This window comes from Balearica regulorum, chromosome 1 (genome assembly GCF_011004875.1).
Source record: "Balearica regulorum gibbericeps isolate bBalReg1 chromosome 1, bBalReg1.pri, whole genome shotgun sequence".
In the NCBI taxonomy this organism is placed as follows: domain Eukaryota; kingdom Metazoa; phylum Chordata; class Aves; order Gruiformes; family Gruidae; genus Balearica; species Balearica regulorum.
This window is the reverse complement of record NC_046184.1, coordinates 79,747,037-79,773,516: the sequence shown is the minus strand read 5'-3', so window position 1 is coordinate 79,773,516 and position 26,480 is coordinate 79,747,037. Positions and strand designations below refer to the sequence as shown.

The 26,480-nt window shown below is 44.7% G+C and overlaps 1 protein-coding gene and 1 long non-coding RNA gene across 4 annotated transcripts; one reads left to right on the top strand and one right to left on the bottom strand.

Annotated features, from left to right (window-relative positions):
* Positions 1 to 8,104: 8,104 nt before the first annotated feature.
* LOC142602884 (uncharacterized) lies at positions 8,105 to 17,909 on the top strand. Of its 2 annotated transcripts, XR_012836696.1 has the most exons (4): positions 8,105 to 9,044; positions 10,517 to 10,572; positions 15,205 to 15,333; positions 17,794 to 17,909. It is a non-coding gene; the product is annotated as an uncharacterized LOC142602884 (long non-coding RNA). The 2 variants fall into 2 exon arrangements; XR_012836697.1 differs by lacking the exon at positions 15,205 to 15,333 and having other exon boundaries at positions 17,794 to 17,902.
* Positions 10,748 to 25,916, bottom strand: BCL2L14 (BCL2 like 14). 2 transcript variants are annotated; one of them, XM_075760732.1, is made up of 6 exons: positions 25,691 to 25,916; positions 17,610 to 18,014; positions 15,147 to 15,317; positions 14,140 to 14,207; positions 12,846 to 13,118; positions 10,748 to 12,105 (listed from the first exon to the last, which is right to left on the bottom strand). In XM_075760732.1, exons 2-6 carry the CDS (start codon positions 18,004 to 18,006, stop codon positions 12,064 to 12,066), a joined length of 951 nt encoding a protein of 316 aa, XP_075616847.1. In that variant the 5' UTR covers positions 18,007 to 18,014; positions 25,691 to 25,916; the 3' UTR covers positions 10,748 to 12,063. The 2 variants fall into 2 exon arrangements, with proteins under 2 accessions (XP_075616847.1, XP_075616839.1); XM_075760724.1 differs by having other exon boundaries at positions 11,661 to 12,105; positions 15,147 to 15,320.
* Between the last annotated feature and the right edge of the window lie 564 nt (positions 25,917 to 26,480).

Here is a 26,480-nt window from a genome sequence, read left to right as displayed (position 1 = left end):
ATTCTCTGCAGAAACTACAAAGTTTGCTTCCCTAAGGACATGTAAGGAATACCATTTGCATCTGAGGAGATGGAAGAATTTCATGTGGTAAGTGTTTTCTTAGTGTTGCCAAAATTCTTAGCCCTGTCTCCTTGCCAAGAAACCAATAACCACCGTAACCTGCAGAACATGTGGCCGGAGAGGAATGACTATGTGACTCACTGCCGAGCTCTCCCTGCTGGTGGTTTGCTGAATAAAGGGGCTACAGCTGGCTCTGATGTCTACTGTGGTGCCTGGAGTCTGTGGTGAAGCATCCTGGCTGTCCCAGGAGAAAATCCCAGAAGCCTTTACCTGCAGCTCAGGTGCTGTAAGAGCTGCTCCTGTTTTCCTGGGCCAGTTGCCCTTGGAGGGAAATAGTAGCAGGAAAATGTTGCACATCAGAGATGGGCAGAGAAGACTGATGCACCTGGAAGGACTGTGGGGAGAGAGGAGAGGTGCGATGAGGATGTAGTGTTTGTGCTCCAGGCTCCTCGCTCCTCTCTGAGGACATGTATGGAGGGAAATTGGGAAAGTAGAGCCTAAAAAAGATGAATAAAGGATGCAGGGCGTGTGGTAGGAAGGGACCTGGAAGTGTGTGGCAATAAGAAGAAAGGATAATGTTATCAGTGGCTCTCTGAAGTTGCTCAGGAGCACAGCAATTGCTGCTCAGTGCTGCCGTAAGAAGAGCATGCCTGGTTGGCATGGCGGGGACCGCAGGGGGAATAACCTGGCAAGGGTGGAGAAAAGGGCAGTTCAAGGTGAAGAGCCAGAGCAATCTGCCTGAAAAGCAGAATCCTGTGTTTCCTGTGCCCTGTCTGTGCTAGGAATTAAATAATCATTAAGGGGCCTGACTTGTGTGGGGCCAGATAAGATCAGTTAAGGAGTGAGCAGAGGAGACCATTTGAGAGGCCTCTCCTCCCGTCCCACACAAAAACACCCCCCTTTCCACCCCCACATCTCAGTACGGGTTGGGGGGGAAGGGATATGTGGAAGGAGCTTAGAGCATTCCCTTGTGTTCACATCCATAGCCGATTGCCTCCCACCTTTTTCCCAGGTTGGTTCCCTTTTAAAACAAACAAAAAAGAAACCAGAACTAACTTCAGTTCTCTAGCTCTATCATAATGTGTGAAATCCACCTGCTCTCTTTGCGCTAAGTGGGTGCAAAGTGTTTTACAGAGCTGCTTTCTGCCTAATGTCACTTGCAGGAACCCAGAATCACAGAATGGTTTGGGTCGGAAGGGACCTTAATGGTCATCCAGTCCAACCCCCCTGCCATGAGAAGGGACATATGGCATAACAAATGACAAGGTATGGATGAGGTGAGACCGGGTGAGGGTTACATCAATGTTATTTCATTGTATGCAATTGTGGTTCTTTCCAGGTGATGTGGCAGCTGTGAGACTGGGACGAGGACAGTGGTGCAAGCTTAGGCTGGTCATTGGTCTGGGCATAGAGCTTGAGATGGCAGAATGAAGTGCTTGTACCCTGGGCTTTTGGGGGGGGTGGTGAGGGAAAGGATGGGAATAAAGAGGGGAAAGGAGAGTCACCGGCTGCGTGGGAGAGGAATATGGCTGAGCTGGCCAGGTGCAGCACTGGATGAGGCCTTGCAGAGACTGTGGCCAATGTGAGCAGTTTGCCGATTTTGTGACCTTGGAGACATGCTCAGTTTCTCCCTGCCTCCTTGCTCTTTAAAGTGGGATGAGAAAACACCTCTGAAACAGAGGCTCTTCTGAAGCGAAGCCGGAGAAACCACGGTGCCACTGGTTCCCATCCCTTGCCTGGCAAAGATACCAGCGCATGGGGGAGCGGGGAAAGGCAGCAGCGGCTGAGGGAGCCAGTGACGATAACTTGGTGAGATAAGCTGTTTTCTGCTCAGGCCTCCCTTGATTCAGCTCACAAGAAGCCAGCCATGCCCCTTTTGTCCCGAAAAGCAGAGCAGCAGTACAGAAATTAGCATTGTGGCTTGGTGAGGCAGAAAACATGGTGGCTCTGGGCTGCTTCATGAGACCATAAGGGCTTCCTGGTGGGGGCAATCCCTCTTGTGCGCTCCCCTGACTGCGCTTTTTGGCAGCGAGGCCCTATCGTGCCAGCAAGAGTTACCAATTGCCGGGGTTTGGGGCCAGCTGGAGGGCAGCAGGCAAGCAGGAGGAGGAGATGGCGATAGGTGCGATGCATCAGGCATTGGCTCAGATGCCCCGGCGTGCCGCGAGCCCTTCACGCTCCTATACGCTTGCTGATGCTCGCAGAAAGTGTTATAAAATTCTCCTGTGAGCTGCGCCTGTGTACGGCCTCTTTCCTGTCTTGCACCTCCCCTGGCGCTCATTACATGAAGTACCTAATGAGAACCAGACCTTGGCCTCCAAGGGCATGTAATGTGCTTTTTGCGGCTCCTTCCTTAATGGAGGCCACCATTGTCCTCGCTGTGAAATCACATTTGGCTGCTGTGGAAATGAGCGTGGTGTGGCTGACACACCGATTTTACTTTGGGTAGGAAGCCAGCAGCAGGTGAATCCTGCAGATAAAGATCCAGATTTTAGGCAAATGTGCCCAGCACTGAAAAGTCAACAAAGAAAAGATCAGAAAATGACCCCTACTGAGGACAGGAGGAGAGTTTGAAAATGAATTTTTGATTAAAATGGTTCATGAGGCAATAGATGCTTTTAAAAAAACCAAAACATCCATTGGTGTATTTTTCCTAACTGTACGTTTTGCAGGCACGCTCTTTTTGCTGGAGACAGAGTGATTCCTCCCTCGATGCCACTTTCTTCTTTCCATCCTGTGAATGTTTTGAGAAACCCTGTGGCTGCAGTCTTGCTGCGGGGATGGCTTAATGTGGGCTGTTGTTCTGAAGCACAGCTGTTAGGGATGAACGACTTGATGGAAGAAAACAGCTTTCAGATGCTTCTAATAAAAAGTTGTTCCACCAGCAGCACTAATAATGAAGGCTGATTTTTTTTTAAGAATGTACTTCTTTCTCTTCTCCTTCCAGTGTGATGCCAGTATGTCCTCTCCACGCTGTCTCTGCTTTGCGTCCACTTCTTCAAACCCCACCCCCCTGGCCCCCTGCCCATCCTCCTGGGTTTTGGCGACCCAAAAGGCAATGCATCCAGCTGGGCTGTGCACGGGGGCTGACAGCAGCTGGGGCTGAGGAGCAACTCGGCAGCATGGTCAACCATACGTGGTGGGTGAGGACTGATGCCCACCTGCTTCCCCCCCCCTCAGGGCGGGTGGGCTGTGATGTTCGCATGTAGGAGGAGCAGGGTGGGAGGGAGGTGGTTTGGGGGGGGAAATGGGTCCAGAGGTTGACACAGTGAAGATGGGAAAGGGCAGCAAACGCTCCCTCCTAGAGAGTGGAACCGGGGCAGCGGAGAGGTGCATGGGAAGAGGAGCACACGTGTGATGGGCTGTTTGGCAGTTTTCCAAAAGAGCGGGAAGCCCAGCACCGCTTCTCTGCAGGCACTCCTGCATCCCCAACTCCTGGGGTTTCCTGAACAGATGGGGAAAAGGGCTGATATCAGTTAAACTTGGGTAATTGAAAGATGTATTCTTTCAAATTTTGAGGAAGGAGGGGAAGGAATACCAATTGTCTCCTCCACTGGCATCCCTCTTTCTCCTTAAAAGACACAAAAAATGTGCAGAAGTCAAAAGTTAGACAGAAGTATGGGCTTGTTGTAAATCCAGAAGCCAAGGGAAGGTTATTTAGTATATAGCACCAGGTAAGGGAGAGTTGCTCTTGGTTTTTCCAGGTCTTTGTAGAAAGCATAGGTCTGTCTGTCAGTGCACGGAGCATGGGAACAGGTGGGAAAGGGAGAGCTGTTTTTTCTGTTGCTTTAGCATGTTTTTCTCTCTTCTCATCTGATGTTTAAATCATCCTTCAGCTTTATATGGCTCCAGAGAGGACCAAGAAGACAGACAAGAGATGTAATCCTTATGCCCCCATTGTTTGTTTCCTTAAGTTAATTTTATCTTATTAATAAAACCTATCTCTTTCCATGACTGTAAAAGGCAACAGACAAAGCACCTCTAGAGCTAAGAGGGCTTGGCCATTCAGACTCCTCATTTACTGCAGGATTTCTCCAACATTTGTTTCCAATTAGCTGGCATTTGTCTTGCTGTTGTGCACGATTTGTTGCTGTAAGCAGGTACTTGGTGGATTTGGTCTCCTGACTCTGGCATGCTGCTGGGAGTCAACTGTAAGTCATGAAAAAGATTGTTTCAGAGAGAAACTTTTGGGTTGTTTTCTTTTTCTTTTGCTTTTTTTTTCCTTTTGTTTTTGGCAAGATGCTCATCTTTATTGCAGAGCTGTGTGAGATCACTTCATATTTGAAATGATCCCTGGCCACTTGTATTCCTGTGTTATTTTGTGACATGGAAGAGCTCGGGGGGGGGGGGAGGGTAAAAAAGCACTGCAAACAAAGATCGTATTAAACATGAAGATCGCTCCCTTCTGCCTAAAGGTGCTTTGCTACTTGTAAGTCTAAAAGTCCTTGGAAGGAATTGAATTTCACATGCAGCATCAAGAGTAAGAATCTACCCATCTTCCTCTACCTGTTACTGCTGCATTGCATCTGTGATATTAGTTTTATATTTAATGATTTTTATGACTGTTCCTTCAAGACAGAATAGGTTCAGTGATCTGACGTATCTTTTACATCTTTGTGGGTTTTTTTATATGAACCTAGAAGAGCTCAATATCCTATTTGTAATTACAGCTGCCTCCACTATTTTCATTGCAATTTTTTCAAGAAAAAATACAGATACTGGATTTTTGGTTTTATCTATCATTTTATTACGGTACATGTGCATGAAGAAGCTGACATCCCATCCTTCTGGTCTTTTTGGGAACAACTACAGCAAAATACTGAATCGTGTAACAGCTGAGAGAGAGACAATCTTCACCCGTCCTTGGGCTGCTAGGAAGAGGGACCCTGAGGACAGAAGGTAATTAGCTGATTTACTTTTGAGGTGAGATGCTTGATAAATGTCCATACCGAATCCTCACGAATGAACTGCAAACTCACACGCGTAGTATTAACAGCAAATTTGTTGCCTTGGTGGTTTTCAACTTGCTTTGCTGAGTCGCTATCTGTAGGTAAAAAATATGATACTTTCCAACCCTTTCTTTTGAAAAACATTAGTAGTGGCGGGGCAAGCAGGCCATTTAATGCTGGTAATTACAGCGTTTTCCAGATTTCCCTGCTCCCCTTCCCTGTATGAGACATCCTGGTGTGTATCCACACAGATACATCTGCTTATTTTCCTATGCTATGTCCTATGGCCTGTCCAAGCAGGAGAAGGGATGGCAGTCTTAATCCAAAACCAAAGCAATCCCACTTGCTTTTCGCACTGCTGGGGTCCCAAAACAGTGCCCGGGATGGGATGCTGAGCATCATCCTTCAAGGGCCCAGTGGTAAGCAAACAGGATAAGCAGTTTGCTCAGTAGCGTTTAAGGGAGCAGGGAGAAGAATGTTATCCCAGCCCCCCCTACTTAGAGTAAAATACAGTTTATGAATCTTAAAACCTTTCTCAAAAGCAGAAAGTAAAAAGAAAACTTAGCCTTCAAAGTGATTGTGAGTCACTCCCCTTCAAAGCATTTCCATGGATTTCTTGAAGTTTCTTTCCAGTGTGTATTCCAAACGTTTTTGTGGGGATGATAAATTCTTCCTGTCTCACATTTAATTTTGGTCCATCAAACTGGCTCTCATTTTGGTTTTTCTTCTGGCACTAAAGGCTAATTTGCCTTCTTTAATTGAATGCAGATACTGTGTCTAACATGACAGGCACTACCCACTCAATAGTGGGATATTGTCTTTACTAACTCCTGCTTGCCTTAATTAAAAGCAGAGAGCTGACCTCAGCGCTGAACTCTGCCCTATTCCTTGCTAATACTTTTACACATTGCTTCACACTGAGGCTCGACAGAGCACGTGCGAGTTCCTGGCTCACCAACATTGCTTGTTTGTTTGTTTGTTATTGCTTGAAGGGCAAGTTTCACTTAATCGGCAGGAGGTTCCTCCTTGCTTGGTAGGGCTGGCCTGTCACCCCATCTGCTCTTCACCTGCGGGGACACGGCAAGGGAAGAGGGAGCAGGTGCACGGGATGGTACCACTGGGCACAGCTGCTGAAAACACCACCAGGTTTGGGCCAGGCAAACATTTCCCTGGGTACGTGTATTCTGTAGCTGCACCACCTCCTGCGTGACCTCCTCCAGCTTGTGCACTCTGCCCTCTGGATGGGTAGAAATCCATTTTCAGGGAGGACCCAAGATCTAATAAATATTCTGAGATCTAATAGATATCCAACCTGGTTTCAGGTTTGGGGTCAGGCGTTTAACTTTTAAGGTTTGGGGGGTTTTTTAACCTGTGTCCTTTTATGGCTAAATCTGGGACTTTTCTGTGGGTGCTTAGGTCCTGATCACATGAACCTGTGCAGGACCTCTCCTGGTCAGCAACCTTCAAAGGTTTCTTTGTGAGCTGTGAGGGTACAGCAATAGCTACCCCGGACTGGCCACAGTGAAAGTGGAACAAATTGTGTCCCATATTTTGGTAATAATCACCCAAATACCCCAAACTGGGATACAGATGGATGCCTTTATGTGGATGGATGCAAACCAGGGGTCAGTGAGCGGCTGAAGCATCCCTCTTCGCACAACAGATAAAAGAAGTGGAACAGGCTATGTAGAGGTGGTGGTAAATACTCCCAACTCCTGGGGAAAGAGCTGAGCTTTCCCTGTGTGAGCTCTGGCTTGGGGGAGAAAACACAGGCAAATCATCCATCTGTACACCCTGTTTGTGCAGTGTGCTTTTGTTGTAATTGTTTCTACAGGATAGTTTCTATCCTTCTAAGGATAAGCACGATGGAATGCATCTCTGCTACAGACAAATCGTCTCTAAATTATGCTGGTATTTTTCAAGTCTAAGTGCTGTGGCTCTTACATAATATTCCTCATTTCTCTTCGTTGCCAACTCCTGGAGAGGGTGGGATCGAAGAGCTCAGCTTTCTGTTAAAAGCCTTCACTTTCCTGTTTTTGGCGAGAAAGTAACCGAGTCATCTGCATTTACCTGGAAGGATAAAGTACAGAAGGCAAATATGACACCCAGCTTCTACAACAGTTTTGAAAACCCCAGAACACCACCTGAGGGGGTTAATCTTTCAGGGTTTTTCTGGGAGAGGTTGAGGAACTAGCTCAGGGCTTTTTGATGTTGGGGTTGGCAAGGCAAAACACAAGACTTGGCTGCTATTAACAGCCTTCCCTAGCTTTGCCAGAGAAGGTCAGTCACAAGGTCACCCTCACCTTTTCTCTGATGCTTAACATGATGATAATGCCTGAAGCAATTCCTGTTTCCTCTGCCCTGCAGAAAATCTTTGTAACCCAGGTGCTCACAGGAAGGCACCTTTCCCAAGATGCAAAGACACACAAGTTCAATGAAAGTAAAAAAAAAAAAAAAAAAACCAAACAAAAAACCCAAGCCAGCTGAAGCCAGGCACATGCAGCCTCTTTAAATACAGATCGTGTGTGTAGTTTTCCTGTATCCTGCTGTGGTTCATACCTCTGCCTCTGGCTGGTCCTAGAGCCTTGACCCACCAAAAGATTTTAATTTCACTACAGGCACCTATACTGAATATTTAGGCACCGCTGGCATCACCAAAGACTTCTGTCAGGCCTCTCTTAACAAGAAGAGTACCACACTTGCCTGCATTTCTGCCGCCAGACATGACCAGAGCCCTCAGTCTGAGCAGTGATGAGCTTCTGGGTACCAACCGTTCTCTTGCCTGTTTAGCAAACAGGACCAATCTAGCAGATGCTCCCTTGGATATATCATGTCAGGTTCAGGGGGAGCGGAGAGGGTAATTCTGGTGGTATTATCCAAGTGGTAGTATTATCCACATCAGCAGGGATTAGAACAGCCAGCTGGCATGCAAGAAAATCCAGGTTCAGATCTCTAGGGAAGATAACAAAAGCATAACCCAAATTTTCCATTGCAGTGCTGTGTGTAATGAATATTTAAAGCAGAACCACTGCAGTAGCAGACAGAAAGTTCCACTTTGGGTGTTAAACTTCTAAAAACTTAAGCCCTATCTCTCTCCAGCATCTGTGATGAACTCAGTTGGTTTCCCATTTAGCTTGCTGACTTTGGCTGGGAAGCATCTGAGCTTCCCCTTAGAGAAGAGGTAAGAGCCATGTTTGGCATGGATCTGCCAAAAAGTGACCCTGGGGTAGAAAGACAAAGGAAAGATTATCGTGAAAGTCAGCATAGAGATCACATCAGTCACTAAAGATGGTGACTCCAGGAAGAAATCTTTTTGCAACCCATCATTTCTACCACCCCAGGCAGGAAATTGCATCATTTCTGCATCCACACAGCGAAAAGCTTTCTGCTTGGGCTGCAGCAGATATGCAGTGGAGGAAGTCATGGGACACAGGAGAAACCTTTGTGGGTTGACTAGGATGGATCACAGTAGCTCCAATCCCAGAACATCTCCTAACCCTGCCCCACAACCTGCTGCAACAGAGCCAGGATTTCTGTCTCGCTTCTGGGGTATATACCATCCCTGGCAAGAGCATCACAGCCGCAGATAACGAACAAGCAAGGTGATCAGCTTTAATGTTTTCTGCTTGGTTCTCACCCTTCACTTGCGCTACAACGCCCCAGCTGTGAACTTTTAACCCTGAACTTGTTCCAGATTGTGAGCCTTTGCAGCAGACAAGTCATAGGCAGTAAATCCACTTTTCAGACAATGGTGTCTGTTGAGCTGTTCTCCTTGGTGCTTTGCTGCAATTCACTTTCATCCACCTGCTGCTTTTCTGTCTACTCAAATATGTGCATCAGTAGTAGTGGCACGCTACTCACCTGTGGGAAGGAGAGAAAGGAGAAGCAGCTTAAAAAGAGGGAGATCATGCGATGCCGTGAGAAGACCCAAGGATGCCTCTATGTGCCTCATTGGCCTAATTTGGAGAAATACTGGATTTGCCAGCATTTCCTGAGAGTTGAAAGAAATCTAGCCTTCTGAGACATAACACAAAGGTAAGTAACAGACAAGTAAAATGTTTGCATTTGGGTGAACGGTCCAGACTGTTTTCTACTATTTCTGCCTCCTACTTACTGGATCAAGGGACACTGCAGCCGTGAGCCAGGGCAGAGCTCCTTCGTGTGACACGTGTGCATGTGGACATTGGGATCTTATTACCTGATGCTTTAGCTGCTCCAGGGAATGGCAGCTGGAGTAGGTCCCACTCGCTGCTTGGAGCCCCGGCTCTCCGAGGATGACGTTAGGCTGGGACAGCAGCTCCCGGGTGCTATTGCAGCCTGCCCTGGTGGACTGACTCCCTTTAACACAGGGCAGAAGGAAGCTGCAGGACACTTCTGTCCTTTAAAAATAAATCCCAGCACCACCTGCACAGGGCTAAACTCTGTCATTGCAACCTTAATGTACAGTGAAATCAGCTCATTTTAAAATCAAGCTTGCCGATGTAACAAATAGCGTGATGCTGACCTGGGTAGATACACAATAAGAAAAATCCCAAGCGACACTTCTTGTTTTAATAGTCAACCTCTATCTTTTACAGTAACACCCCAAATTGGCATCCTACAGCTAAACACAGACAAAGATGTCTTGTGAGAGATTAACGTAAAATGAAGGCATGGCCAGTCTCCTCCCTCACAACATCCCTTCTGCTTCCATAGATACCCAAAACACACATGTTTGCCACTAGTTTAGTCATCACAGATTAAAAAAAGACAGCAAGATGAAGGCTGGTTGAGCCAGTAGTAGAGCTTTGTTAATTCATGCCAGGCAGCAGCAGTGGTAACAGCTCGGCGCTCAGCCTTGCTGACTGCTCTTAGAAATAAGCCCAAGCCATCGTTCCGGCAAGGAGGTTACCACAGATCTCTGCCGTAAAAGGAGTAGATTGCTCTTAAAATCTAACTGATGCGGATGACAAATGTTAAGAATGGCTAAATAAGAAACAGCTTACTTGGCTGATTTCCTATGCTGGCCCCTACTGCTACTGAAAAAAAAATCCCTCTTAACAAGCCAGAGAAAAATAAAAACCAGCTGAATATCTTTTCTAAGATGGCTAGTTTTCACGTTCCCATCCAAGATGGTCTATTTTGCTGTTGGCTCCGCTCTTGGCATGAAACTGGCCCTGAGGTACCAAACTGGGGATGAGGGACAAGTGTGGGTTTAGGGGCTGCTAAATCTTCAGCTGGAAAACCACACTCACAGACGCAGAATTTGCACCTCGCTAAATAGCAGGCTGTTATTCAAGCAGAGAAAATTAGAAGTGACTTGTCTAAGCTAACACCCAACTAATGGCAAACTGGTGAATGCTAGCAGACCGAGTCTAGTCTTAGTGTAATTAAAATGGAAGCAGATCTATTTCTTCAGAGCCAAGATCTAGCTAACAAGCCTGCTTTAGAAACCAATCAAATTTACAATAAAGCAGCAGCCTCCAATGTGTGGGAGGGTACAACACGTCACAATTTTTTTTCCATAGGAAAAAGACATTGGAGAAAGAAACGGAAGGAGATGAACATCATTTTGAACTTTTGGGTAAGTGCTTGCCTCTCCCCCACAAATCATCACTGCTTTAGGGGGCCATTTGAAGTGATCAGAAAGAGTGGATGTTGTTAAAAACTAAGGGAATTTTAGAGTTACAGTTTAGGTATTTCTCAACTCCTTTGAAGAAGGGAAACAAAGGTAACTCGCTGCCAACTTCTCTGTCTTTTGTTTCACACATGCATGTCCAAACAGAGGCAGAGTTTGCTACAGGAGTTGAAAGTTTATTAGAAAAATACTTGATCTTTGATAGCATTGCATATTTTGCACATCCAGTTAAAATGGTTTTTGTCACTGTCATTCAAATTCATGATTTGTTAACAACTTCTTGATGCAATCAAGTTAACGTACTTGTACGCACAGAATGAATACCCGTAATGGAAGGGCTTCTTACTGAGAGGCAGAGAGCCTGTTCAGGAAAGATTACCTGTTTGTACTGGAAAATCACAGAAGCGATGCCATGGTTTCACAGCTTCAGCAAATGTCCTGAGTTCCCTCTTTCTCCCCTGGGGACTTGCGGGTGATGGCAATCCAAAAGTCATCAACTAAACGGGTCACAAACTAAGCCTCAAAATCATGAATAGTTTCACTGGCATCTGCCTCTACTCTAAATGATGCGCTGTTAGTCCTACCCCTGCCGCATAGACAGATTCAAGAACTCAGATCACTTGTTTTCAATGGCTGAAGGGCCAGTTCAGTTTACAGAGAAATCCCTGAGATTACACATAGCATTGAGCTCCTGAATAAGGAGGAAAAGTGACACAGTAGGATAAGTTTTAAATGTCTTGGACTACAAAGCTCTCACAATGTTTGTATCTTTGACAAAATAATGCTGTAGAAGTCAACATCTATTGCACTATGCTTTGAAAAGGTTTAAAATGAAAGAGTTCAAATTAAAAGCATCTGTAGGCATATGATTTTTTTTCTTGGGTGTATGGGGAAGGCACCGGAGTAAAAAGCCCTGATTAACCTTACTTGGTCCCTTTCAGAAGTATAAAATGGCATCAGTAATTTGGAAAATCTAATCAGAGAAAGAGGGAGAGAGGAATCTGATAGCAGTGTGTAGGTGTATCTTCTAACAGATGGTACCACTATGAACCACACAAACGTGGCAGCACTTGTCTCACTTGGTTGATCACAGTCCAGTGGTTTTTGATTGCATATTTTGATATTTTCCTCCTGTTTGCACTTTAACATCCATCCGTAGCAGTAGTAGCAAGCATCTCTACTCAGAAAGGTACCTGAAATGACTCTCTGTGGGTCTGAATACCCCAGGGGAGTTGGAAGTGCCTTCATATCCTACATCAATAGCAACTTTAAGAAAATGCAACTGTACCCATTTGAGTTAGCCATGCAACACTCCAACCTTACATGGAAAAAATTAAAAGACATAGCCACTAATTATTCTGGCATAGGATTGCACCAAGATCCTGTGTGTTCCTTAATGGAAGGCTCATGCAACCTGAAGAATGAATTCAGTCATGATTACTCTACTTCTTCCTGATCCAGTGAAGTCAAAGCCTTCTCCTGTAACACAGAAAGAAAACTTACAATTATAAAAACAATGTGGACCATCATCCTAATTTCAACTCTGCCAGTAGGTTTGCCAGGAGGATTTCCTGACCTTACATGCTATCTATTCCAATGGACACAGGCTGTACAGCTGCTGAATGTTTCCACTCACTTCATGAAGCACAAAAGGACTAGGATCTCCATTGCAAGTGCCTCCCAGCAAATCCAGATAAATGAGCTATGAAGGGCAGCAGCTCAGCACCACTACTGGCAAAAGAGCACCTTGCACAAGTGACTTTGAAAGAGGGATATGAAAATAAGCAGATGCTTTTCTGTAGGGAAGGTGGAAGCATACCACACCGTAAGGGCAGACTGTATGAAATGCTGAACACCTATGCTGTCCCCAGAACAGCAGACTTCCAGGGAGAAGTATAGGATTAGGACAAGCATATAGTTTCCTGGTGCTTCTCCCAGTCTTCAGCTATTTGTGGTGGAGAGACTGACAGTGCCAGGAATAGCGCTTTATACTTAACAACCCTGCATGAATGTCTCCTATTGATTTTTGGACCTGTGTAAATAAAAAACTTGCAGCATAGCCGTCTTATAGCAAGTAATTCCACAGCTGGAGTACATGCTGTATTAAAGGATGTGCAGTTCGGTTTCGTTTGCATCTGGCCCATGTTAGTTCTGTGTAAGTGTGCTGCTTCAAGGTGCCTTAGGCTGTGTGCACAAGACAAGGGACGCAAAACACGTACCCAGCCACCCTGGTCCTGAATCCATGGCTTGAAGTGTTCTCTGAGGTACTTTAATCCAAAGCCCAAGACCAGGTTCATAGGATGGTTGTCCACAGCAGTAAGTCTGGTGGCAACTTCCATTGTAAAGGCAACTTTTGTGCATTGTGTGTGGCCTCCTGGTTCTCTTGTTGAATCTGCTGAGACATCCTCCAGGAACACATCAGTGATCCTCTTGAAGAAGGGGTAGGACAGCATGTCTTTAAAGCACTGATAGAAAACCCTGTCCTTTTTGATCTGAAAATAAGAATAAGGATTGGTTAAACTGAGCCACTTCTGTTGGTATTGCTTTCCCCATCTCACTGGGAAAGGAGAGCATCTCTAAGTAATACATGCAATATTGTCTAATTGTGCTGATGAATGCAAGAGATGACACAAAACCCACACCTTGCTGTAAAGCTGTTTCTTCAGGCACTGGAGGTGGGTCTATGTTTTTTCCTCAAAAAAAATCTTCAGGTTTTTTTGCATTTGAATGAGAGAAGCAAAGAGAGAGAAAGAAAAACAAGTGTGACACTGATAGTGAGACCTGCAAGTGAGGAGACGTGGGAATACAGGAGCAGTGGGAAGATGACAGTAAAAGCGAGGTGATGAGAAGTGCTGGCAACAGGCCATGCCAAGCTCCATTTGCTCAGTCCTGGTCTTTGTGACGCTTCTTACTGTATCTGGGTACCTGTCTGCTGCAGGAGCTAGGCATGCTCTCCATGTGGGAGTATACTTTTTTAGAGCAGAAGTGGCAGCTAAAGAAGGGAGTAAAGGGAACAAGTACCTATATCTTTAATAGAGGAAACATCCACTCTACCTAATGGATTCATGCAGGGGTTCTATAGGTTTTGGGCAAGGCTTTCAAAATGCACTCAGAAGATTTATTTCCCTACAGCAACTCTCAAAGCTGTAGAGTCTCACTCCTTCCACTGGGATCATCTTGCATGCCAAATTTGATGTGAACACAAGAGTTTCTCAGAGTCAGTCAAGTGCTCAAAATGCCATCAAACTCAATGGGAATGAGGCAAGTGTCTCCTCTTTGAAATGCATGTTTTTGTTGCCCTCCTCCCCCACCCCAACAGAGATCTCTGCTAGTCCCCTGGTCTTAAGAAAGATTTCAGGATGAATGGTGAAGGTTTCAGAAAGCCCTAGATATGGGAAGAGAAATTCAGGATAGAGACAGAGTGTGCCAAGTTACAAAAATATTCACTCCCAGGAAAAGTGTAATCTCTCTCTCACTCTAGCCTCTGTAGCTCTTGAAAACAGAAGGAGTTACCTTTTCTTCTAGTTGGTCCCCTGATTGTCTCAACAGTGAAACTATTGTTTGTATTATCTTTTCTTCGTCTGTTAAAGAAAAGAGTAACGTAAATATTGCAGCCTTTTAGTAGGATCCAGATAGCAAACTATGGCAAAAGCCTTTGTGTCATTTAATCATGAAAAGAACTGCAATTTTGTTGGAAATGCACAGAGTTGCATACCCAGGCTTTAAGCAGAAGCTCACTGTTCTAGTCTGCGTGGAGTAAGGAATGCTCTTTCTCCATCTGCCCAGTGTTTTGCTCCATTTAAGAATCTGGGAAAGAGCAAGGGCTTTAACATTCCACTGCCAGCCCTTTGGGCTTTCAGGTATGTCTGATAACAGAACAAAAGAGCAGCTAGCGGAAGCCCATGATAATGGACTTAAAATTGGGGTGGGGGGGAAATCCCCTCATCATTACCCGTTACACCTTCTGTAACTCATTAGGACAAACTCTGGGTTTGCCAGATTAAAGAAAACGCCAATATGGCAGAATCCCTCTTGTAACCAGAAATCCCTAGAAAGCTTGCATGAAAACTAAATCTCTGCAGACATCATAGACGACAAGCAGGTCATACTTTTAATTGAGATTGTTGAGCAGTGTTGTGCCATCACCGAAGAGGGGTTGACCAAGATGTTATTGCCTCAAGGACTGGTCTTTAGCCTTAGAGCTTCAGTGTATTACTCTGTCCCCAGCCCTGCCACTCCTACCACTGCTCTGTCACCTTAAATCCCTTTACCTTCATCCTCCTTTTCTCACATCACGCCTCCTTGGATTTTTAAGGATACTCCCTTTAATTGTAGTAGGAGGCAGGACTTGTTAGAGGACTGCAAAAGCAGTTCCTGAAAATGTGGACAACAGAGGAAGAACTAGCAGAGCAAACTTCCTTCTTCACAGCTTCTTACTGCAGAAGTCCCGAGTGCTTCACCATGTCTAAATGCCTCAGTGTGCAATCCCAACCTGTGAGCATGAAATTCTCCACCCTTACCATGTTCCTCGCCCTCACTTCCAACAGTAGGATCGCTATCATCTTGTTTCTCACACAGAGTCCGATTTTGACACGTTATCCTGAATGACTGATCTGAAAGAGGTTCCTGGGATCTGGATGCAACAAGCTTGACAAGTTTGTCTGCGATGTGGTTGACATCTGCTGTTTCACCTGCTTGGGAAGGAGGGTGAGAAATAAAGAAGGCAATTAATCTTGCCAGGAAATAATTCAGTGATTTACTGGTTTACATGCCCCCTGAGGTGGATGTACCTATATGATACTAAGACATACATTTCCCCATGCTGGGGCTTTGCTATTGCTGGAGATCAGCTGGTAATAAATTAGAGAGACAAGTAAAGCAGTACAACCCCTTTCTAGTATTTGAGCAGCTGCTAACTATACAAAGGCCGTACAGAAGCAAGCGTGAGTGCTGCTCACTAGCCTACATCCTTGCAAGCCAGAAGCACACTGTGTATTAAGAAACGTGAGAGTACTGCTCTATAGGAGTGTGAATCTTAGACCTTACTGTGAGAGTGGTATTGCTCGTGATTAGTTCATCTGTAGGTCCAGATTAAGAAAAGATGGTGTATTTGAATGCTCTTTGCTTGTTTCTGTGGGCTAATCCATGAGCAAAGGAGAAGCAGACTTCACTTCAGAGGCACCTCTAGCACAAAAGCTTCTCATGTCCTTGACACTGCTGTATTAAGCAGACACGAATATTGGGAGAACTCAGCAACCAGACTGCTTTACCCCTTGTGTAATGACCCTGTTTAGGACATTTCCATCTCCTTGTCTGCCTGCAGAGCTTGTCAGGGAGCTGCTCAACTTCTAGGAAGAGGATTGGGCTGTTCATGACTGGAAAACTAAGATTAGGCAACCAGTTTTAAATTGAACAGGCCTTTGATTTAGATGGGTTATCACCAAAAACACCCCTATTTGCTGCAGAATGGCCTGGGCAAGCTTGCAGTGCAGCTGCTAGCCATATAAGTGACAAATAATAATAATAATCATGACGTTTTAGGAACTGGACCAGCAATCTGCTGAAGGGCAAGTAAAGCCCAGATTTGAAGCCAAGCAGAATCCCTGGGGAGGGTAACACCCAGCACCAGGAGGTTTTACCTCGAGGCCACGCTGCCGCCCATGCTGCAGGGAACATGGCGATGTATTGGCAGGGCCATCAAGTGATTGCACCCAAACTATCGAACGCTGTCCTTGGCAATGTGAAAATAAAATGGACATAAAACTAGATATTTGCATGCAGACATATGTCACGGGCAACCAAACAATGGAAAGTTATAGATATTTCCCCCTAGCAAATGGCACGGGGCTGAGGCAGGGACCCTTTCTTGAGAAATGCAGCTGGATTTGGCAGGAGGAGGAATTACGGGCTTGGTGGGTAAAAGCTGGCCCAGGACAGTTAAACTGATCAGAGCATCAGGCTGAAGAAGCCAGTGATGGATAATTTTTAGAAACATCTTTAAATGTGGTGAAGGGGAGAGCAACCGCTGCGACACTGACAGTATCAAGCTGGGACAAATTAAACAAAAAAACCCTTACCTTATGTATATGAAAATGATATGGCAACCTATCATATACTGTATGTGGCATCTTAATGGGGATACCTCATCCTCCTCTCTCAGTCTTGTATGAGAAGTTAAGGTATTAGTTATTTTCCAGAGCGGAACAGCTAAAATCTCATTGCCTGCAACGCAGCACCAGATATGGGGCTGGCGTTGGGGGCTGGGATACTGGATGTTTATGCGGAGGGCATCCCTGGATGTCAGATGGATTACAGCCACCTACCACCTCTTCTTCCAACACATGGGAGGGCAGGTTCAGACTTAATATAGTAGGAACGTGTAAAGGAGAGTTAGATAACTCTGGAAGACTGTTTCTATTTAAGATACACGTCGGGGTTATGAGAGGTGGCCCAGAGACAAGGGCTGCTCTGTGCTTGAGGCTGGTCACTGCCAACTGTTTGTCACCAGAGTTTCAAGCAGAATCTAGCACTTCTGACTTTAGTGTGGAATATTTATTGCATGATAAAGCTCCTTGAATGGACCTTCAAAAAACTTCTCTTCCTTGATTTTAGTGTGGAGGTCTTCAGTTTGACCAGTGTTTTATGTTTTATTTCTAACCTGCTATGAAAAAGAAAAAGCCAATGCTCAGGAAAAAACCCTTGCCACGCAAAACCAATACAGCTGTGTAATTATATGATAGTTTACCACCATACAATGGAAAACAGAAAAGCCAGTCACAAGCATGAATCTTGTGTGTGCAAGCGCTACTGAAGATCTGGCAATCTGCCTTCCTAATTGGAAATCGATAGAGCTAGTGTAAGCGGTGACCAAAAAGTAAAAGAAACCAACTTCCTCCTCCTGCCTTTCCACAGGCCACCAGCCATTTAAGCTATTTAGAGAGAGATTTAAAGACAAACAGCAAAAGGAAAGAACTAAGACGTACTTGTCTGATGCTGAGAATTCTCTTCTTGAAGGCTCGGAGATTGTGCCTCAAGTTTTAAGAAATATGCCGTGTGACCTTGGTGCAATGACAGTGTTTGGGGGTTTTCCTGCTCTGCTCTGCCACAGAGAACAGGTAAACGGTATCCTGGATGGTATTTTGGGTTTGCTTCCTTTCTGCCCTGCAGTTCCACCCAGCCACCCTGTAATTGAATTTCCGCTCTTCTCCTGATTAAGGACGATGATTTCTGCACATTGGCCTCATTTTTCAGAAGTTTCCCATATCTACTAACGGACAACCGCCTCTGGGCGTAGGCCATTAGAATCCTGTATTCTATGCTGTCTCGCTCATCATCTTCCAGCAGTATTTCTTCCATACAGACATCACTTGGCGAAGACATCTTGGTCCCTGCAAGAACAAATTCTTAGTCTCAGTGACTTAGGGAACAGCCTGTTTTTCATGAACACCAACCAGTACTTAACATTTCTACAGAACCTTATAAACTTCAGTGATGTAAAGAATATTGCAGTGCCTGGGAGCTGAAGAAGCACTGTTTTTAGAAAGAGAATTTGGTTACTGAGAAATACCTCAGGCAGCAATCAAGGCCATCAAAGAACAGGAATGATAGATCTGTTACATTGCTCTTAACTGCACGTGGTGGCTTAGACAGGAAAGACAAGGAAATTCAAGGATTATTCAATGGTCAGGGTGCAGTGCGGGAAAAAGAGAAAAGCCCATAACAGTAACAACTGATTCTCAGGATGGAAAGAAAAATGATTCATCAAAGCATTGCAAAGGAAAAGTCTATACTGTGGCTTAAATGAGCAAGTATCTGAATATAGCAGAATCATGCTTTCGGAGGAAGTTTTGACAAATTCGAGTCCTGAGTGTTCTAGGTAGGAAAGCAAGCAAGAACTAGCCCAAACATTAGGAAAAAATATGACGGTTACCTATCGTAATGTTCTCAACTGTCCCTTTCACTTTTGGGGGACCTGAATCAACAATCTTGCGTGTTTGCGTGCAATGGATGGTGCGGTGGCACTTATCTAGTGTAACTTGTTCTTGTCCGAATAAACGTATCAATGGTACAGCACGCACACACATTTTGCCATCTTCCTGTTTCCCTACACGTTGTAGCTTACCAAGCCGCAGCGTGAAACACTCTTACGTTTTTGCTTTGCGCTAGATCCATTTGGTACCTGGCCTCCCTTAACCCAGAGGAACAAGAGGAAGGAATGAGAGGGATCAGCTGTGATGCAGTGACTTGAGAAGGTCTCTTCTGCAGAGCCCAGGTGAGGTTTTAGGTGTTTGAGCAGGCAGCTCAGACCACGGACATGAGGCTTTCTGCAACGCCTCTGTTCAATGACTCATGCAAAGTCAAACAAAACTATGCACACATCCAGTACCTGTCACTGGGATCTCTGTTGCTGACAAGCCGAAATAGGAGGTTTCTGTCCCCACTGCCCTCTCTTAAACAAGTACCAAATTCACACACGCTGTGGCCTCATTGAGAGAAACAAATTTAAGCTAATTTCTTCCTGTCTGAAATATCATTCAGCTATTTGTTGCTTTGAATGTAGCGCTATTGCTGATATGTATGTTTGTGAGTTAGACACACACCCCCCTGAGGTGAGCGAAGTCAGTGGGAAGGGGGTGCCTTGCTCCCCCATGTACTTTTAACTTCTGCCATTGGGATAAGAGCAAGCCAGCCCCCCTAATTCACAACAACAGTGCAGCTGCTCTGTAGGAGGTAGCTATCCAGCGCAGCCTTATTCTGCAGGGGTCTGCAGGCACGGCAAAGGGGTATGAAGGGACCTGGGCACCCTGTTTCTTCAGAGGTGCGAGGCTCGGAGGCAGGAAGATTGCCAGGCTGCACTTTAATTGCAGATCATCTGTCTTTACTGCGCCGAGATCTGAAGGTACTAGCTGCTTCCTTCAAACTGCAGGAAAGTGCAAGTTCTTGTGCTATGATCCATCTGTTACCCTAAAACTTTCTTTTTCCTAAGTATGAGGGTGAAATAAGTCATATGTATGTATGAAGCACCAAATCTTCATCTGGTGTAAACCATTCTAGTCCCATGAAAATCCACAGGAGGATACTGGCTCGCCTTTAGCAAAAGTCTCGCTTTAAACTTCTGATCTTTCTGAACAGACACCTCACCTCACATGCATCTCATTTCACTACTCAGGTATAAAGGATATACCATTTGTCTTCTGGATATAGGTGGTGTTAGGACTGACACACTTAAAGGGGGGTTAATAAAAAAGTTGGAAATGACTGATTGATCAAATAAGATTTCCCTGCTCCAGTAAGTTATGGGAAGAAACAAAGCCCAGCTGATTTGTCACCTTGTTTTCAATACTACTTTTATTGTAAGATTTTAACTTCATTTTGGTTAAGTTTCACATTTGTAACCTTTTAAGTTATATATCAAAAAAAGAAAAGTTTTGTGGCACTCTGTGCTGTTTTGCCATTAGCTGTAGAAAGCAACCGATATAACAAAACTTAGATAAGCCACTTCCACCATGCTAAATTGTTTTTTGGTGGTGGTGTTGAAGGAAAAAAGGAACATATAAACTCCAAAACCCTGCTTACAAAAGTGCATGAGCATCAGAAATTAGACCAACTCCAAACCCATGGCTTAGTTCAGCACTGTCCTTACTGGGGAAGGGGATGAGGAAAGGAAAAGGGAAGAGGAAGGAGAGGAGAAAAGAAAAGAAGAAAGGAAAAGGATTGAGGAGGAAGAAACCTGGAAGTGTCGCGTCATAGGTCCAACACAACTGTTCCTCTAACCTTGCACTGCTAAATGCATCTATGCAGCTCACAGTCTGCATCCCTTTTTAGAGACTCTATTTTTCCCTCAAGAGAAAGGACTGTTTCAGATGCTGCTCTGGGATATCACTGGATTCCACTTCCACTTTAGGATAGTCACTAAAGAAGTGAGAATGGGAATAGTATGATAGGGAAAAAATGGGGAAAAAATGGGGAAAAAAACCTAGAAAAAGGAAAGACAACTTGTTTATGTCTCAGGGAGCTGCTATGTTAAGTTATTCCATGAGTGAGCCAAAACATAATTTCCCAGTCGTGCTGGAGTTGTTAAGCTATTGACACATCACCAAGCCAAGCCTCTAACAGCCTCACACACATGGCAACAGCCTCTCTGAAATTTTCTTCCCAGTGCAAGCCTGGGTGCCAGCTTGCTTAGTTTTCTGCTAGCAGTGTGCTGTGATTTAATGTTTAGAAATCTATACTTCACGTGGCAAAACATCTCACTATGCTTGGGTGAGAATTTATCCCGATACCATCCAAGGTACAAGCAACTACGTTGTCTTCCAACAGCCTCCTGGGCTTCAGCAGAAGCCCCGTCCTGCGAAGGGCCCAGTACCGCGCCAAGAGCTCTTGCTCACAAGGTCATGCCAAGGTGAGTCTGTGTTTGCTGGACTTGTCCAGGGCAGTTTGGAGGCCAGGGAAGAGTGCACAAGTTCCTCTTCTCTTGCTAGCTGCTGCCTTGAGATATTCAAAGGGTCAGCAGGAGCTTTACGTCTTCTCACAGCGTTCGTGCAGGCAGCTTTAATGAACCTGCAAGGGAAACTGAAAGCTCAGCAGGAAAATGTCAGCAAGAGACTGTTACAAGAGGCAAAGTGGGAACAGAGGAAGAAAAAGGAGAACTCAAATAATGCAAGACACGGGGCTGCTGCTGCTGCTTTGTTGCTGCACCTAGGAAGGGAGCGCTGATGTGCATACCACCCTAAGGATGCCGGGGAGCAATGGTAAGGCCTTTGCCGTGCCCCGTGATGATTTGAGCCCATCTTCCTCTGCAAACCAGAGTAGCTTAAAGAGTGTTTTCAGCTGCACTGCACTTTGCAGTGTCTCCGCTACACAGAAAGCAAGGCTACAGCAAATCCCTTCAGCTAGTCAAGGAGCCCAGGAACAGGAACTTTGCCCTGGAAACCAGGCCAAGCATTTATTTCATTCTGAAGTTTCTCCAGAAATAGAGAGAAAAATTTAGAGGTTATGCCATTCTTTTGCATTATTTAATACTTTATGCAAACTCCTCCTTGAAAAGATCTAACTTCACCCTTCAGATCAGACACCGATGCTACTTAAAACAGCACAGTCTTCCCCACCATGGGTACTCTTTATAGATCTAAAATAATTTGTGTAGCATTCATATATACTCATTTTTCTCTGATATAGATAACAATATAAAAATAGATAAGCTATATGTAGAAAACCTCTATGGATGATAAAGTAATTATATAAAATAATATAAAATTTCATTCCCAAACAGCAAGTGGAATTATCGGTAGTTGCATTAAAAAACCCTTACAGCTCTATACACTGGGCTATTACTTGTACGTTGATAACAGCCCTACTCAAGGTGGCTGTACAGATAAAAATCAAACAAGAGTTCAAAGGTTGGACTCCTAAACGAGGCTAAGTGCAGACCAATAGCAGGAGGTCTGGTATTATTACAGCTTGGTAGTACGTAACATCAAATAAGCACTTGCACATCAGGTGCCGCTGTACGGCTGAGCCTGCACCTTGCTCTGACGGGGAACCTCTGAGAAATGAAACAAATGAAGTCAGTAAAAATGCGATATAGGAGCTTCCTTAGTGGGCCTTTTTTGAGCACTGACGTCTTTGTGAAAATTCTCACCCCTGTGTATACAACGAGGCTGGAGGAGGGTAAAAAGAGGACAAGTAGTCACAGTTTATAGCTCATTTATGCCATTACTTACAGATAGCAAGAAAAGGAGATATCATCACATGCTGATGAGCATTCATAAAGGAGACTGCCAGCAGCTAACTTGTTTTTCAGTTCATTTTAAAGTTTGAAATCTTAATTTGTGACTTATGTCTCTCTTTAGACTTACGTCTCTCTTTAGACTTACTTCATACTATAATCAGGTTATTTTTCCAATATCCCATCTGGTGTGGGCCAGAGACGAGCCAGGTCTTTTGCAGAAAGAGCACTCACTTTGCTTGAACTCTTTCTCAGAAATGAATTTGTGTAAAGAACACTTTTTTAATGCAAGCATTGATTTGGTTTGACGAATACTTGGAAGTCCTGCTAAAACTCAAATTTGCATATTATTTCCTAGGATGATTAAAAGAAACTCAGAGGATTGGATTATGGAGAGTAGCAGCACAGTATCATTCTGTCTACTTAAAAACTCTGGTCTAAATTATTTATCTTCTGGAGCTTGCAGGCTCTAAGGGAGCAGCGTTACCCCCTCCCCCCTTACTCGCTTCCAGACCTTTTCCTCCCATTGCCAAATGTCACATCCATGTGCCGTATCCCAGAAATTGGAAACTGTACTGCCAGCACTCATGGTGGTACGTTTAGCTATAACCCTCCATCCACTTCAAGAATTATCCACCAGGATGGAGAAATTTGGCAAAAACACAGATGGACTTCTGTGAACACCACGACTGACAAAACCTGCTTTCCTGTGGAGTCTTGGAGAGCCAATACTGGCTAGACTTGCACACATCCACAAAAACACCCCCCAAAACTTGTAGCACTGTAACACCATGCTGGGCCAATTGCAACTAAAATCTTGAGAAGTTTATTATATGAGCCTGAGTGAGCAGGATACAGAACTGAAACCATAAAAAAAAGAGATAAACTAGCAACATGACTGTTTAAAGTTTGTTAGGAGGAAGTGTAGCCTGGAGGTTCACGTATAGATGAAATAACTGATTAGGAGAGTGTCCAGCTATAGGCCTGTGTTCAGCAAAACTGGACCAAGTGGTGTGTTAGCTATGCCATTTCTTGACAGTTTTTGTATTGCTATTATTTATCAATATATAGTTGCACGTATAGCTGCAAACCACCACGGTGGCTAACTCTACCAGTCCTCTTGGCCCATGCTTACCACAGACGCCACTTGAGCCCAAACTTGGGTGCTGCAGTCATGCTTTCCCAGTCCCTCCTCTCCTAACGCTGCTGGCATGCCTCCCATCCTTCCTCCTCAGGTGCTCACAGAGCACAGACAAGCTCTACCGCTGTTTCTTCCATGGGAAGGTTCATCTCCCTGCCTCACGGGCAGCCCTGGGATTTACCACCAAAAGGCTTAGGGACCTTGACCGAGGAGGGGCAATGTTAGTGCTGACCCTGCTGTTTGGCTCGATTCCCCATCACATATGCTCTCATAAGCGCTAGCAAATGCCAGGGACACATAGGTAGCTGAAGATGGCTCTGCAGCATGAGGCAGTGCCTGCCCTGAAAGGCTGAACAGACAAAGCAGAAAAGAGAAGTGAAAAAGGTCCCTGAAAAATTATCATAGAATCAGCGTAGAACCATAGAATCATTTTCGTTGCAAAAGACCTTTAAGATCATCGAGTCCAACCGTAAAATTAGCACTGCCAAGTCCACCACTAAACCATGTCCCTAAGTACCACGTCTACACGTCTTTTAAATATCTCCAAGGGTGGTGACTCAACCACTTCCCTGGGCAGCCTGTTCCAGTGCTTGATAAGCCTTTTGGTGAAGACATTTTTTCCTAATATCCAACCTAAACCTCCCCTGGTACAACTTGAGGCTGTTTCCTCTGGTCCTAACTAACAATCCTTGTTCACATCTGGTCTAGTGCTTCTCTCTCAACCAGCAGAGACAGAAATGCAATTGCTTGTCTGGGAGGCCAGTTCTAAATAAAACACTTCATTTTTGAGGCAATGCTGGAGAAAGGCGCTACCTTTCTGACTCATCCCGGGTGCGGGTCTTTCCCTTCAGCTCTGCTGTCACATACAGAGGAGCAGATTGGGGCAGGTGGTATTGGAGACTCTCGTGCAGGGGGAAGCAAAGGGCAGGATTCCTCTACCAGGTCTTCAAGCTAGATCCTTTCCTCTAGGTGGATGACCTTAAATTACTGATAGCTCTCATGGAGGAAAGCAGAACCATCACGGGTCTCCAGAGTTCATTAGTATGTAAGCAGCATACTTCACTGAAGAAATATTTTGTACATACTGAATCATTCTCATAAACCCCTTACCAATAGGTATTGTCTGTGCAAGAGAGGCTGTACTGTTCTAAACTGTAGAGATGCTGTGGAAAGCTGGTTTTATACACAAGCCCACCAGAAAGGACCTCTCCACGCGGTACTGCAATACAGTTGCCTCTGGGATGGAAAGCAGTAACTTGCAAGCTGAAGGATTATGCGCCCCTTATTTAATCTTAACTATATTGGATACAACTTGATTAGTGAAGGGAGAGTTAAACTAGGATGCCAAGGAAAACATCTCTAGTGGCAACAGATTTTTCATGAGCACTGTTGTGCAACAGATACAACACATGCTATATAAAAAGGTCTATGCTGATACAGGTCTTTCAGAAGAGAAGTTGTCTGCTAGTTTGCAGCTGTCCAGAAGTATTTCTCATATTCTAAGCTGAGAGGCTGCCAAGGACTCAGCCTCTAGAAGAGAAGTGATGCACTACTCGGCTTTCAGCACCAGCAGAAATGGTAAGGCATGCATTTATGACCTCCAATAGACTAAATCGGCTGCCACTGTGCAGCAATGATCTGGGAGTAAAAAGGGAAGAATAGATCTGGTTGCTGATGATTTCAGAGGAGCATGTCACCTGCTGAATCACCTCCACCATTTACTTGCTTGGATTAGAGTTTCTTTCAGTTGTAAATGAAGGCATCTTACCAGCAAGAGCTGACCTAGCTTCAGCTGGGCCGACTTGTAAGAACCACATGGTGAGGATTTAAGCCTACATGAATACACTGGGATAGTCCCAAATTTTAAATTCAACCTTCCACACCTAACTGTAGCATGGTTGGCAGAAAAGGACTTTGCTCTCCTTGGCTAGATATGTCAATCTCTTCTTTCAAAAGCACACAGCCAACAGCAGCAAAGCTTGTATGGCACCTCCAAAAGTCCCAGGGCAGCTCCTTCCCTTTTTGACACCACAGCTAAACCTGAAAGTACATTGTTTAGTATCTAAATTAACGATGATAAATACAGCCATTTAATCCATATACAAATAAGATTCAGAAGTCTCATGCTGGATTATAGACAGCCAAACATTACCCAAGAGAAACCAAGTTCAGAGAAGAAAAGGGGGGTTTATTACCTTCCAGGTCTATTGCACCAGCAACCCTGAGTGCCCGCTGATCTCAATTCTTTCTCCTCCTCTTCCAGTGGCTAGGCTTGTTTTGCTAGAGCCAGCCTTGCAAGTTCACTTCTTCTAGTTAATATTTTCAGTCTTTCATCAAAACATGTGTTCATAAGCTTTCACTAAGAAGGCTGCTGCACTTGCAATAAAAAAAAAAAGTGCCCCGTGTACTTCCTTATGAGAACAGTGTTCAAACATGTCAGCTCACTTATAAAAAGCAGAAAGGGTAGGGCCGGCCCTCCCGCACGTGACTTGTTCTCAGCAGCACACTAGGCAAGGGGAAAAGTCTATAGCTCTTTGGGGCTTCTTGCCAAACACTATCTTTTTTTTCTTTTTTTTTTTTATCCAAACCTTTTTTTCCCTCCATTGTACAGGTCAAATCAAATCATCATTTTGATACAGAAAGGTTTTTTAAAGTGTTTTGAAAACACTTGTACCTCCTCTTCTATAAACAACCGTAAATTAGTCCATGGTTTTTCATATGTTGCTCCATTCTTTTTTCCAAAGTCATGTTAAACATTAATTAGATAAGATTGGTAAAATACTTGCAACAGTGACATGGCATTGCTGTTGTAACTCATGGACCAAAGTTGTACTTTTGTTACCCGTATAACTAACCTCAAGTTAGTCCTGCAGGAAGCCCACATCCATTTTAAGAGCAATTTTCACTGTGCCAGTGATCTTTCATTTTCCATAACCTTGCAGACAAAATTGCAAGCTAGGAGGCACCTGATGCACGTGAAACAGC